The sequence below is a fragment of the Leptinotarsa decemlineata genome, unplaced genomic scaffold, assembly GCF_025532065.1.
Source record: "Leptinotarsa decemlineata unplaced genomic scaffold, Ldec_3_MD MMD2_tig00001973_RagTag_RagTag, whole genome shotgun sequence".
NCBI lineage: Eukaryota > Metazoa > Arthropoda > Insecta > Coleoptera > Chrysomelidae > Leptinotarsa > Leptinotarsa decemlineata.
This window is the reverse complement of record NW_027412572.1, coordinates 2,260,138-2,274,380: the sequence shown is the minus strand read 5'-3', so window position 1 is coordinate 2,274,380 and position 14,243 is coordinate 2,260,138. Positions and strand designations below refer to the sequence as shown.

The 14,243-nt window shown below is 34.5% G+C and overlaps 1 protein-coding gene across 2 annotated transcripts in view; it reads right to left on the bottom strand.

The window, feature by feature from the left end:
• The window catches only part of Ipp (Inositol polyphosphate 1-phosphatase), a 46,545-nt gene that overhangs the window by 25,523 nt on the left and 6,779 nt on the right, over positions 1-14,243 (bottom strand). For both annotated transcript variants that reach the window (XM_074176647.1, XM_074176646.1), the window contains exon 3: positions 3,859-4,126. In XM_074176647.1, coding sequence (XP_074032748.1) covers positions 3,859-4,126 — 268 coding nt within the window. The remainder of the gene's footprint in view (positions 1-3,858; positions 4,127-14,243) is intronic.

Below are 14,243 nucleotides of genomic sequence, written 5' to 3'. Positions count from 1 at the left end.
ATTAGAAGAACGAGATTTTGATGTCCGTTTGGGGTTTTCATTCTGGTTTCAAGGAGACAGAGAAGAAAATGTAAAGTTTCCGTATAAAATTTCATGGACAGATGAGACAACGTTCTCTTCAAATGGAACGATAAGTTCTCAAAATTGCCGATGGTGGGCCCAAGAAAATCCAAATTTCACAGTTGAATGTGGTAATCAGTATTCCTTTAAAACTAATGTATGGTGTGGGATACTTAACGAACAAATAATTGGGCCATTTTTTTTAAGGGAAAATTTATCATCCGTTGGTTATCTCAACCTTTTAAATAATGAGATTAGTGAAGTTTTGGATAATATGCCTTTAAATATTAAATACGACCTATGGTATCAGCTTGATGGCGCACCAATACATCACACGGTTGCTATAAAACAGTACCTCCAACAAATGTTCAGAGGCAAAGTTATTGGACGTAACTGGAAACATTATTGGCCACCTAGATCACCTGACTTGACACCTTTAGACTTTTTTTGTGAGGTTACATGAAACAAAAAGTGTACCGAAGTAAACCATTTACTGACATACAACGTCTGGAAAATACCATTCGCGAGTGCTGTGCAAATATAAATCCCCGATTTATTAAAAATGCAGTTACAGATGTCAGTAGAAGGACCATAATTTTTATTGAACGTGGAGGACGACATACTGAAATGTAGGCTATAAGTGTTTGACAACCTCATTTAGATCAATAAGTAATTTTTTGTACCCATTTGTATTTTCTATAATATTATTGTTGTTTAAAATTTATAATAATAATAATAGTTTTATCGAAATTATTTGCATTTTTTTTTAGTTGCCTCTGCTTTTTCGAAATCAAAGGTTTGTTTAAGAAAATAGCCAAGTGATTGAAAACTTTGCACCAGTCATGTTGAAAATTTTATAGCAAATTTTTAATTTCTCTCTAAAATGTCCCTATAAGTAAAAATTTATCAGAAAAGTCAAACTCCATGATGAGTTTATTATGTATACATGAATTGATGACAATTAACCGAACTTGTTTTTTAAAATGGAGGGGATATCTATCAAAAATAAGCAAAACGTTAACTTTAGCCTAGTTGCATAAAATTTGGCATATGGATATAAAATTGCCGTAGACATAACTTTTTCAAGTAACTTTTTGTTAAATTCTATCGAGAAATGCACTTTTTCAATTTTTTTCAAAAAAAAAAGTTTGACAAATTTGACAATCTCTGAACGTCAGTGGGTCGCAGTTGGCCGCTTCATTTCAAGTTAAATTTAAATCACAAACAAGTGCCGAAATTAAACTTAATCGAAACTTTTCGAAAAAAAAGTTTCTTATATGGTGCGCACTTTAATGGTGACACTGTTTATGAGGTAAGTATGTTCAAAAAAGTAGATGAATTTTTATTTTTCCAAAAAAATACTCATTCATTCATCAATTTCTATTTAGTCTTCTCCGAAGTAGTCCCCCTCGAATATAATACACCTGTTCCAGCATTTTCCAATCCCCAAAGTATTTCTAATACGTACTTTTAGGTATGTAGTTGAGCTCTCTCAGTGATTCAGTTTTTATCTCTCAATCGTCTCTTCAATCTTGGAAACATAAAAAAGTCACTGGGTGCCAAATCCGGTGAATTCGGAGGCTGAGGCATGACTGCTGTGATGTTTTTGGACAAAAAAATACGAACAAGAAATGACGAGTGAGCAGGTGCATTATCGTGTTTTCTTCGTATTGCAAGCGGCGCTAACTTCAAGATAACACTCATTATTACCCGTACGACCATGTGGCAAGAAATCCTGATGCACCACGCCACCGTAATCGAAGAAAACAGTGAGCAAAACCTTGACTTTTGATCATCCTTGGCGTGCTTTCTTTGGTCTTGGCTCTCCTGGGTTCTTCCATTGGGACGATTGAACTTTAGTTTCAATGTCATAACCATATACTCATAATTCGTCACCCGTTATAACCCTCTCAAGCAAATCTGGTGCGTCGTTGACGTGATTCAACGATTCCAGAGCCATGTTAATGCGACTGTTTTTTTGTTAGTATCCACAATCGTCTTCGGGTTATAACTGGACTTATTTCTCCGAGATCTGACTATTTATAGGTCATTCGAATGCTTTCACCTATCCTCTCTTCCCCTTCTCCGGTTTTAGCGGAAGCTGACTATTTGGCGGGAGTTGGTCCTGTTCTGCTGGATTATAGGTTTCCAATTGAGAGCATTTGATTATGTTGATGAGTCCAAACATGCTCTGCTATTCCTGATTTGCTGGTTTCTCCTTGCTGTGTGTGTTTCTTGTGCTCAGTCAAACTGTAATAGGGTCTACTTACTCGAAAAAAAATCCCAAAAAAGAACGACTGGGACGTCGCAAGAAAGGTTATCACAGCACCGGCAGTTGAATGAGCTATCAAGTCTTTTCAGCCGTTCAAATCTCCTGGAGAGGATGGTATATTTCCAGCTCTTCTTCAAAACGGACTGGAAATAATTTTAGCTATTCTCACAAAATTGTATAGAGCTAGTCTGGCGTGGAACTATATACCACCCAGTTGGTTGGCAGCAAGGGTGGTATATATACTTAAAGTTGGCCGGAGTATGCTTATCAAATCGGCAAATCGACAGATTCAGCATTAAACAACCTCGTTGAGAAAATATCCCAATCCCTTGACAACAAGGAGATTGCGGCTGCTGTATTTCTTGATATTGAAGGAGCATTTGACAATGCACTACCTAATTCTATAGGATTGTCTCTGGCTAGAAAGGGTATAGAATCGACCACAACTGGCGGGATTTATGCCATGCTAGTCAACAGAACTGCAACTTTGACTCTTCAAGGCGAGGCTATCAGGTTCAGGGTCACCAGGGGCTGTCCTCAAGGTGGGGTACCATCTCCCCTTCTGTGGTCGCTCCTGGTGGATAGTCTGCTTGATGCCCTCGACAGAAGAAAACTTGATCTGCAAGCTCATGCAGATGACCTTATCATCCTGGCAAGGTCCATGTCGGGAAGGGTAGCTTGTAATATCCTCCAAAGCGCCTTGGACGTTGTTCACAGTTGGTGCCTGAGGAAGCAGATGTCTGTCAACCCCAGCGAAACTGTGTTAATCCCCTTCACCAAGAGAAGGAAATTGGACGATCTAACGCCACTTTTCCTCAATGGTGTGGTCATTCCATTCGGAACGGAGGTGAAATATCTTGGCATTGTCCTTGATGGAAGACTCACCTGGAACGCTCACTTGGAAAAAGTTTTACACAAAGCCAGACTGTCTCTATGGATATGTCGAAGGATTTGTGGTATAACTTGGGGTTTAGATCCCAAACAAATCCACTGGATTTATGTGATGATTGTCAGACCAATGATCACGTATGGTGCAATTGCTTGGTGGCCAAAGGCTTTACAGAAAACGGCCCGAGCGAAGTTCTCTGGCTATCAGTGGTGCCATCACTACCACACCGTCAGCGGCCATGGAGATCCTTCTAGATCTACCTCCTCTCCACATTTCTGGAAAGAGAAGCTAGATGGACTGCATACAGACTTGTGCACATTGCCAATTGCACAAATCAATTCAATGCAGAGTGCAACAGACTGTTGGTTGACATTGGAAGTCACAGCATTCTAGAAATGACCTCTGACTTTATGCCTCCAACTGTCAACTATGAACTGCCTTATAAAGTACTATTCCCGAGTAGAGAAGTCTGGATCCTGCGGGAGAAGGGTTCCGGGTTTTCCTACAGCTGAAAAAGCAAATGCGCGACTAGAATCAATCGAGTCGCCCCGGAGCGCCAAATATTTTTTGTTTTTGTTTCATAATTTGTATTAATTTTTTTTTCTATCAAATTATTTTGAAAGTATTTCAAACCAACCTATTGGATCTATCCAGACACCCAGTTCAGTCAAGTCGATACAAAAATCTTGTTGAGGTATGGTGGTATTGATTTCGGCCAGTTCTATCTCTTTGTGAACTTCAGCTGCAAGAAGTTCAGCTGCGATACGATCTCCATTCAAAACTTTCTCCAATAAATTTGAGGTTTCCTGCTGAGAAGGCATCACCTCAACACATATCTCTTGACCCAATTGGTTCCTGAAAACATTGTTTTCTTCCCCTTTTATATGACTCGATAGTTCTTGAAACTGAAAAAGTATGAAATATCACAATTATTTATTTACCGTATTTTTGCGTAGTTTTTCTAATTAAAGTGTATCGATTATTAGTGATATCGCAATGTTATTGTATGAGACAAGATAAAAGGCCAATTCAAATTCCATTTATTTCTAGTGCAAATGATAATAATAATAATGAACTGATTAATGCGTGAAGTTGTCATTCTCCGCTCACTGCGCTTGCTCAGGATACATGATTCTCGGACCAAATGATCACCTACCCCACGGTTGTTGTGGTTGTGAAACTATCTTTTGTATTCGTCCTGTATTATGATCATGAAATAAAATGATTTCGTCGAAATCGAATGTTTTTATTATTTTCAACATGCATATATTCTGAAATGGTATATTCCCCCAAAATCTAATAATTTTCTAGGTTTATACCGATTGCTGGTACTTTTTCTGATTCAGCTTATACATACATGCTATGATTTTATTTTGTAACCGTTCTAAAGGTTTCAAATGAGAGGAATTAGCTGTTGCCCAAACTGATGTTGAGTATTGGAGATTCGAATAAATTAAAGAAAAATGAATTGTTTCCAAATATTCAAGAGGGGAAATATCTCTGTTTTTATGAAATATACCTACAAGAGGTACAATTATTTTTCTGAGATGACTGATATCTGAATTCCACGATGAATTTTGATCTAGATATAGACCTAAAATTTTTATTTAAATCAAGAAAAACGTTTTGTAATCTGAATTTATTCTGGATATAATTGTATAGCAAGATTTATCGATATTCAAATGTAACTCATGAGATCCCAACAAGATAGATTAGTTTTCTAGTCTTCTAGAATTGATGACAGTTTTATCATCAGCAAAAAATGAATGATAGAACTAGAAAAATTAATTTTTGTAATTATATTGATATAAATGAGTGATGGAGTCGGACCTAAAACAAAACCTTGTGGAACTCCACACTTGATGGTTTTCAATGAACTTTTTTTTCTCTGTATATAGATGTACTGCTTTCTGTAGCTGAGATAATTATAAAATCATGTGGATACTATAGCAGGGGAGCTCACGATGCAAAATGGGGATTTAATCGAGCTTCAGTGAGACATATTAGGTTGCAAAGCTTACATGATAAGAAAAAAATGTTACATAACATATACCTTCTCATCGGTGGGGCAAGCAGCTATAGATTTTTAAATATGTAAAAAATACTGTTGCATGGACATACTCGAGCGCGTCAGATATTGATACCATCAATGTCCTACGTATTTTTAATAATGTTTGTATGTTAATCTGATCGTTTGCATGATGTGGGTGGTTGTACGTAAGGGTTAAAAGTGAAAAGAAAAAAAAATTAATCGAGCGTGTCAGATTTTCTAAGGGGATGTTAAGTCCAACAAAAAAAAGCTCTCATTCAATAATCTGACGGTTTTGATCTGACGCAAATTCGCGGCCATTATTATAATGTGCAAAAAAAATTCGCCATTTTGAAATACTTAAGCGCGTCAGACTGAGATATATATGGTTCATCTTTATAGATAGATAGATAGATACTTTATTCATGTTGTTACACAAGTGTTTATACATACGTCACATAAAACAGTTACAACAGAAAGTAAAAATATGAAAATTACAGCGAATAATTAAGTTATTTAAAATCCATTACAATCAACACCATTTGTCAGTTGTTGTAGTTGCTAGTCCTTTTAGTCGCTCTGTTGGCATTTATTATATTCCAGGCAGCCTTCTGTTTATTTTTAGATTGATTGATATACTCCGAATTACTTTCAAGTTTATACTGTTTTATTTTATTTTTATATATGCATTTCAGTTTTCTGTATGCTTCCAAGTCTTCTTTATTTTGAGTCGAGTTAGCAATGACTTGTGTTGCCGCTAAAGAGTTTTGTAATTGAACCAGTTCTGAATCAAATTTAAAATTTATTTTTTTAAATTTTTGTTCCTTTACTGTTTTCTCCTTGAAGCATGATTCATAGCAATATGATAGAAAATGTGTAAGATAATTAGCCTTTGAGTTCGCACAAGTCTAATTGTAATACTCTTCGTTATTAAAGTAGTTAACACTATTTACAAACTCCTGTTTATTGTTTTCTGTCATAGGTCTGCATATAATGTATTCATTTTTTATTTTTCCTATATCAAAATTAAAAAATATACCTCGATGATCAGATAAATGTAGTTCTACAACTTGTACATTGTATGTTTCCTTAATATTGATAAAAATATTATCTATTTTTGAACTGCTCTTCGGAGTAACTCTGGTATCTTCATTTACTTTCTCTGTTAGGTTATGGGACGACATAGTATTTCTACAATTGTTTGAGTCACAGTCATTTATATTAAAGTCGATATTGTAATCCCCCACAACAATTATTTGATTATTTATAGACGTGTTGTCTCATAATCTGACGATTATCTAGAGGGATTCGCCTAATCTGACATCAAAATTTTTTTAAATTTTTTTCTAAATCATTGAACCTAAATAATTGAGAAGTTCAGGAAATAGCATGCAAATGAATAAGTGTATATTTTTTAAGTAGAATACTTGTATTCATAAGAAAATAATTTTAAAAAATGCTCAAAAATTTAATTTTTTACAATCAATTCATTGATTGATTAATGAAGAAAAGAGAAGTGAAACTTTTTTTGTTTTTTACCAATTTTATTTTTAACTAACGTTACTGCAGTTTCGTCCTATACGGACGCAGTTACAAATAAAAGTGGTAAAAAACATAGAAAGTTCAATTTCTCTTTTCTTCGTTATGATTTCCTACCACGTAGTAATGGCTACATCTATCAATTAATTGATGGATTAATCATCATCTTCATCACGAACGAGTCTCTGTGATCAGCTGTGATGGCGTCATGACAACATAATTCCGGGTGGGACGGAGTGAGAGAGTAATAGATAGAGAATAAATGAATAGAGAATAGAGGAATAGAAAGTCGGAGAGGGAAATATAGGTATCACACAGCTGCACGCATTAAACTTCATCGACGAATTTTTGTTATTTCGGCTTGCGGAAATCGTCAGATTATATATTTTTCGTTATCCTTGAATTATTTACTTCAAGATAAAAAAAAATTAGCTACGCTCGAGAATGTCGAAATGACGTTATTTTTTTACAACTTTGCTGCCCTCCTCTTTCTTTACGTCACTCTCAAATTGTCAGATTACTGGAATATACACTTTTTAGCAGGTAATTAACTCACCCTACCTTATTCTGACGTGCTCGAGAATTTTTGATAATCATTTTTTTTTACTAGTTTGATCCTTTATCCCTCACAGGCGGCCTCATATATGGGGCTCATATTTGGTGGAGATACTTAATCGGGTACAAAGTATCCCCCTGTATATTAATCTGCCGTGCTAGAGTAAATCCCGAAATCCCCGCTTGGCAATGCCAATTAAGTTGAACTTTTGCAGGAGAATATCATTATCTATTGTATCGAATACTTGATCTGCGAAAACCATATTGTCTACTATAAAGAAAATCGATACATTTTAAATATTCTAATAATCGATTTTTCATCAAATTTTCAATAATTTTTCAATGAATAGAAAGAATGTAAATTGGCCGATAATTACATTGTTCATTAGAATCTCCATTTTTGAATGGAGGTGAAATTTTTGCTATTTTTGACAATTTCAAAAGATGTATCAATAATTTCTTTATGATGGGAATAAATTCATATGTCAGCAGTTTGACAGTTTTCACTGAAATCATATTGAAAACCGAAGACTTATTACAATTCAAATTATTAATAATTTCTTCAATTTCTTCTTCAGTAGAAGGTTTCAAAAACATGGAGATTAGTCGTCTTGTCTCTAAAAAACTTCTACTTTCAGCAATATCTTACAGGTTTCCATATGTTGCGTATCTCTACACTAGCTTGGCTGAATGCGTCGCTGGTCAACATATATGCAGCTTCTTTGAGCTTCGTTTCAAACCAGTGTTTCTCCTGTGGATGGTCTCAGCTTGGAACCATTTGATGTAGTGTATATGCTATTCCCTATTTACTGGTTTCTTTTCGCTGGGTTTCTTTTGTGGTCGGCAATGCGGACTACCAATGACCTCTTAGTTTCACCGATATAGGATTTGCCGCACTCACAGGTTATCCAGTAGATGACATTCTTGGAATTGCAGTCCACATTTGGTGGCCTGGTTGTGGTGAGTCTGCTACGAATGGTGTTTCCGGATCTGATTTACTCGGATCCATTTTTTTTATCCTTTCCGATAATCCTCTGACGTAAGTAAAGGCAAGCACTGGTTGTGACGGCTTCTTCTCCAATCGAAGCTCTTGCTGTCTTCAAGCCAAAGTCTATTCCACCAGCAAATCAGGAATAGCAGAGCATGTTTGGACTCATCAACATAACATCAAGTGGTCCTAAGCTGAGATCGTCCACAGGGAGGAACACTGGTTCAAAATGAGGTTCAGAGAAGCATATGCAGTCCAACGAAGCATTCAGTCAAGCTAGATAAGACGGGATAGATAAAAGCACTCGAGTGACCTATAAATGGTCATTGTCATAAATGGAGGAATAGTCCAGTCATCACCCTAAGACGATTGTGAATACTAACAATCGAAACTTCATGAAATAACTTGGTTAGAAACTATTTTTTGATTTTTCAATATACAGGGTGTTCCTTAAACACATGCTAATATTTGAGGAGGTAATTCTTAGACCCATTTTAGGAAAAAAACGTTCTATGGACGTATGTCCTAAACGCCTTAACTTTTGAGATACAGGGTGGCAAAGTTTTCAAAAATAATCAGTTTTTTAATAATAACTGAGATAATTTTGTAGACATCTTTGGCATATTTGGTACATATGTTCCATGCCTCAAGGCGCATTTTCTGATGTACAATTTTCTTAATTTTCTCTGCCAGTGGCGTACGTACGAGTTTTGAAATGTATATTTTTGGCGAAAAAAATACTACGCCACTGCTTTATCTTGAATTAAAAATTATTTTTAAAATCTCCATACATTTTTGAGCACATTTGATTTGCTGGGTTTTCTTTGTCCGACGCATGGTTTTCGCTCAAAAAATTAAAAATCGCTTTACTTAAGGATAAATTCCTTAAAAATCTGATGCGGTATCGTGCATCGACTAAAAGCAAACTAAGAGATCAGATTAGTTGCAAAATAATTGAGGGTCTAAAAGGTATTTGTTTGTTGTCAGATGCACTGTTCTCAATTAAAATTACGTCATAACGCAGCACTATGGAACGCCGTTTTACTTTTTATTGTCACAAATATTCATTCCTCAATTTATTCAACTAACAATTTATTTGTTTGAATTTAATAGACTCATACATTTGTTCGACACATTAAAAACGATTGTTTGCAAAATTTGTTCTATTTTAAATGACACTTGATTTAAAATGTTACATGAATAAAATTGTTATTTGAATAAAAAAGAGTAATGAAATAACTTGAAGCTTTTATTGATTCCGAAGAAAAATATTGTTTCAGAGTATTGGAAAATGGAACGCCATTTTATTATATATTATGCCAAAAAATAATCTATATACATATAGTTCAACTCAGCAATAAACCAACATTTTAATTCAACAATCAATGGAATGTATTATTCGAGTAAATTTAACAAACGTTTCAATTCCGCATATAATTTTCACCTTTCAATAAAATGTTAGTTATTTAAATGACTGTTGAATTACAATGAAACTTTAAATTCACTGTCTAAAAGTAAGTTTGGGAATAAAATTTCAATGAATATATTTGAATGACTGTCAAAGTTTTTCCATTAAATATTGTTGGTAATAAAAATAGACTTTCGTTTGTCTGAAAATATAGCAAATTAACTTTCCATACTAAATATTTTTCTATGAATAATAAAGATTGTTATATTTCAATTTTATTGAAAGTGTTCAATATTTGCAACATTCACTTTAATGCATTCAATTTAAAATTTAGTTACAACTTTTGTGCAAAACATTCTCAAGCAAGTATCATTTTATTTCATCAGTCTTTTTAAAAAGCTAATTTCTGACAAAAAATTAAATTTTTTGATGATTTAAAAAGTTTGTTGTATTTGAAAGATACATTCAAAACGATTGTTGATAATTTTAATTCGGCGCTGGTATCGAGCGGATTTATCAAGAACTTCAATTGTTACATATGGCAACATGCTAGTTCATTTATAGTACGACAACACGCCGTTCAACCGTGGCGCCGAATAAAAATTATCAACAATCAATTTAATTCATGTATCACTGAAATTCAACAAACAAAATAATTCAGATCATTTCAAAGGAATATTAATAAAAAGTAAAACGGCGTGGCACGCCGGTTTACTTTCTATTGGTATTTTGTGAAGATGAATTGTTTTGACTGTTGCACTTAGGTGATACATGAATTAAATTGATTGTTGATAATTTTTATTCGTCGCTGTGGTCTAACGGATTATTACCGTACTATGACCAACGCCATACATATATACAGTTGAGTAGTTCCATAAAGATACGCCCGACGACAGCGTCGAATAAAAATTATCAACAATCAATTTAATTCATGTATCACTGAAATTCGACAAACAAAATAATTCAGCTCATTTCAAATAAATATTAATAAAAAGCAAAACGGCGTGCCACGCCGTTTTACTTTTTATTATTATTCCTTTGGAAAGAATTGAATTAATTTGTTTGTTGCATTTCAGTGATACATGAATTAAATTGTTTGTTGATAATTTTTATTCGGCGCTGCGGTCGAACGGATTTTGGTCACACTAGTTCCTCTTACAGTTTTCTTGGTTGGTGTCTGTAAAATGTCATCAAGTTTTCGTTAATGTTACTATTCCGTGGTTAGTATATCTTGTTTGATTGTATAGATGGCAAATGTTATGCGACTTTTGAGAAACACATTGTAGACTGTGTCTAACGTAAGATGTCCAGACGTCATAGTTAACGTAAGCACAGCTTATAGTTATAGTCTAATACGCCTAATACCGACACTGACACCAAGAAATAGGTTACCCAACTGAACAGAAATTGATGGTTCAGGTTGTTCATAGTGAAAACATTACAATATTATATTTATCATGAGTGGTTTTAATGTGAAGCGTAGGATTCGTCAAACTATACTAGAGGCAAATAGGTTTTTGGAAGAAGGAAACATATACAATGCAATACAATGCGCTGACGTCGGGCGTATTTTTGCGGAACTACATAACTGCATATAATATGTATGTCATTGGTCATAGTACGGTAATAATCCGTTCGACTGCAGCGCCAAATAAAAATTATCAACAAACAATTTAATTCATGTGTCACTGAAATTCAACAAACAAAATAATTCAGATCATTTCAAAGGAATATTAAAAAAAGTAAAACGGCGTGACACGCCGTTTTACTTTCTATCGGTATTTTGTAAAAATGAATTGTTTTGATTGTTGCTTTTAGGTGATACATGAATTAAATTGATTTTTGATAATTTTCATTCGGCGCTGCGGTCGGACGGAATATTGTGTTACTATCACTAAACTATCATGTTGCCAGATTCAAAAATTCAGCTTCTGCAAGAATCCATTCGACGCTAGCGCCGAATTAAAATTATCAACAATCGTTTCAATTCATGTAACTATGATTATCAACAAACCATTTTATTCATGTTTCACAGAAATTGTAGTGAATTATTCGATAGTTACAAAAAAAGTATATATGACAAACATTTACTTCCAAAAATTTCAAACAATGATTCTATATTATAACTGTTCGCAACTTTTCATCAAACAAATTAATTCATGTGAAATTTTAAATCAAGTGTCATTTAAAATAGAACAAATTTTGGGAACAATCGTTTTTAATGTGTCGAACAAATGCATGAATCAATTAAATTCAAACAAATACATTGTTAGTTGAATAAATTGAGGAATGAATATTTGTGACAATAAAAAGTAAAACAGCGTTCCATACAGCACCGCTTAATAATTTTTGAAAACATAAATTTAGTTATCCTGGAATAAATGACGTGTAGCAGAATTTATTTACTGCACCTCCTGGAAATATGGAGTTTGTGGATATGTGATTTCTTTCAAAAATTAAAAGCAGAAAAAACAGCGTACCCACCATAGCAATAAAAAACGAATTCTCTGTATGTACAAACGTCAGTAGCTAATATTGATGTTGGTTTAAAGTAAGGTGTTGGTGTTAAAAACTGTCACAGCGTGTTTTGATTGATTTTGAAGTGTTATTGAAGTTATTTTGGTAGTCCGCTGTTTTTCTGAATATCAGTAAATATGGTGAATTATACGAATGCGGAAATGGCGCAAATGCATTACGTTCATGGCCTTGCCGATGGTAATGCAACAGAAGCCAGGCGCATTTATCAGGAAAGATATCCTAATCGTGCCTTACCAGATAGCCGAACCTTTCCAAATATTCATCATCGACTTGGGGAAACTGGTAGTTTCAAGAAAGGGACTCCGGAAGGTAGACCTCGTGTAGAACTCCTGAAATTGAAGAAGCGGTGCTGCAAGAAATTGAGGAACATCCTGAGACGAGTACGAGGAAGATCGCTAGAACTCTGGATATTTGTCATCAAATTGTTTGACGTATTTTGGTTGATTTTTTGTTATACCCATACCATATTTCAAGAGTGCAGGCATTACTCCCCAGAGATTTTCCACAGCGTGTGAACTTCAGTCAGTGGTATCTACAAAGTATTGCACTAAATCCGCAGTTTGAGACACAAATTTTGTTCACAGACGAAGCAAATTTTTCTCGGAATGCCATTCAAAATTTCCATAACAATCATGTGTGGGCTGAAGAAAATCCCCATGCAATAACCGAAACCCATTTCCATCACCAATTTTCGGTTATTGAATGGGCAGGAATTATAGGTGATCATCTAATAGGCCCATTTTTTTTACCAGGACGCCTTGATGGTCGTTCTTATTTACACTTTCTCGAAGAAGACTCACCTGGGTTATTGGAAGATGTGCCACTTGCGTTAAGGAATCGAATATGGTACATGCACGATGGCGCCCCTGCCCATTCCAGTGTAATTGTCCGAAACCATTTAAATACAGTTTATCCTAATCGTTGGATATGTCGCGGAGGACCTCAGCAATGGCCAGCAAGATCCCCCGATCTCAACAGTTTAGATTTTTTTTATGGGGTCACCTTAAAACTCTTGTGTATAAAACTCCCGTTAATACTTTAGAAGATTTAAGAGAGCAAATAGTTGCCTCGTGTGAAACTATACGAAATACGCCGGGAATATTTGAACGGGTGCGTAATTCCATGCGTAGAAGGGCGGAAGCATGCATACTAAGTGCAGGTGGCCACTTTCAACGATTTTTATATCAGTTTTGGTATTATTACTAATTAACAAATTTGTGTTGTTCGTTTAAACTTACTGTCACAAAATAAAATAAAACTCGTTTTTGTGAAAAATTTATTTTTTTGCAGATTATGTTTTCAAATATTATTAGGGAATTGGTAATGCGTTATGAAGCAATTTTCAGATTCTCATTCATTTTAGAATTGATCTAATTTCTCCATTTGCTTTCTGTCGATTTTTATTTTTTTGAGTGAAAATCATGCGTCGGACAAAGAAATACCAAGAGATCAAATTTTCTCAAAAATAAATGAGGATTTCAAAAATGATTTTATTTTGAAAAGAAAGCATTGGCGTAGTACTTTTTCCCCAAAAATATTCAATGCGAAACCCGTAGGGATGCCACTGTTTGAAAAAATACAAAATTTGTGTACATCAGAAAATGCACCTTGAGGCATGGAACATATTTACCAAGTATGCCAAAGATGTCTACAAAATTATCTCAGTTATTATTAAAAAACTGATTATTTTTGAAAACTTTGCCACCCTGTATCTCGAAAGTTAAGGCGTTTAGGACATACGTCCATAGGAAGTTTTTTTCTTAAAATGGGTCTAAGAATTACCTCCTTGAATATTAGCATGTGTTTAAGGAACACCCTGTAGATTTCGAATCATATTATACAATAAAATTCTGAACTACTACATAAGACTGACTTTCAGTAAGGCTTACGTATATCGTAATTCCTTACCGGTTTAATAATCTAGTAGGGAATTACGATAAAATGAAAATTAAAGAAGAATCGACA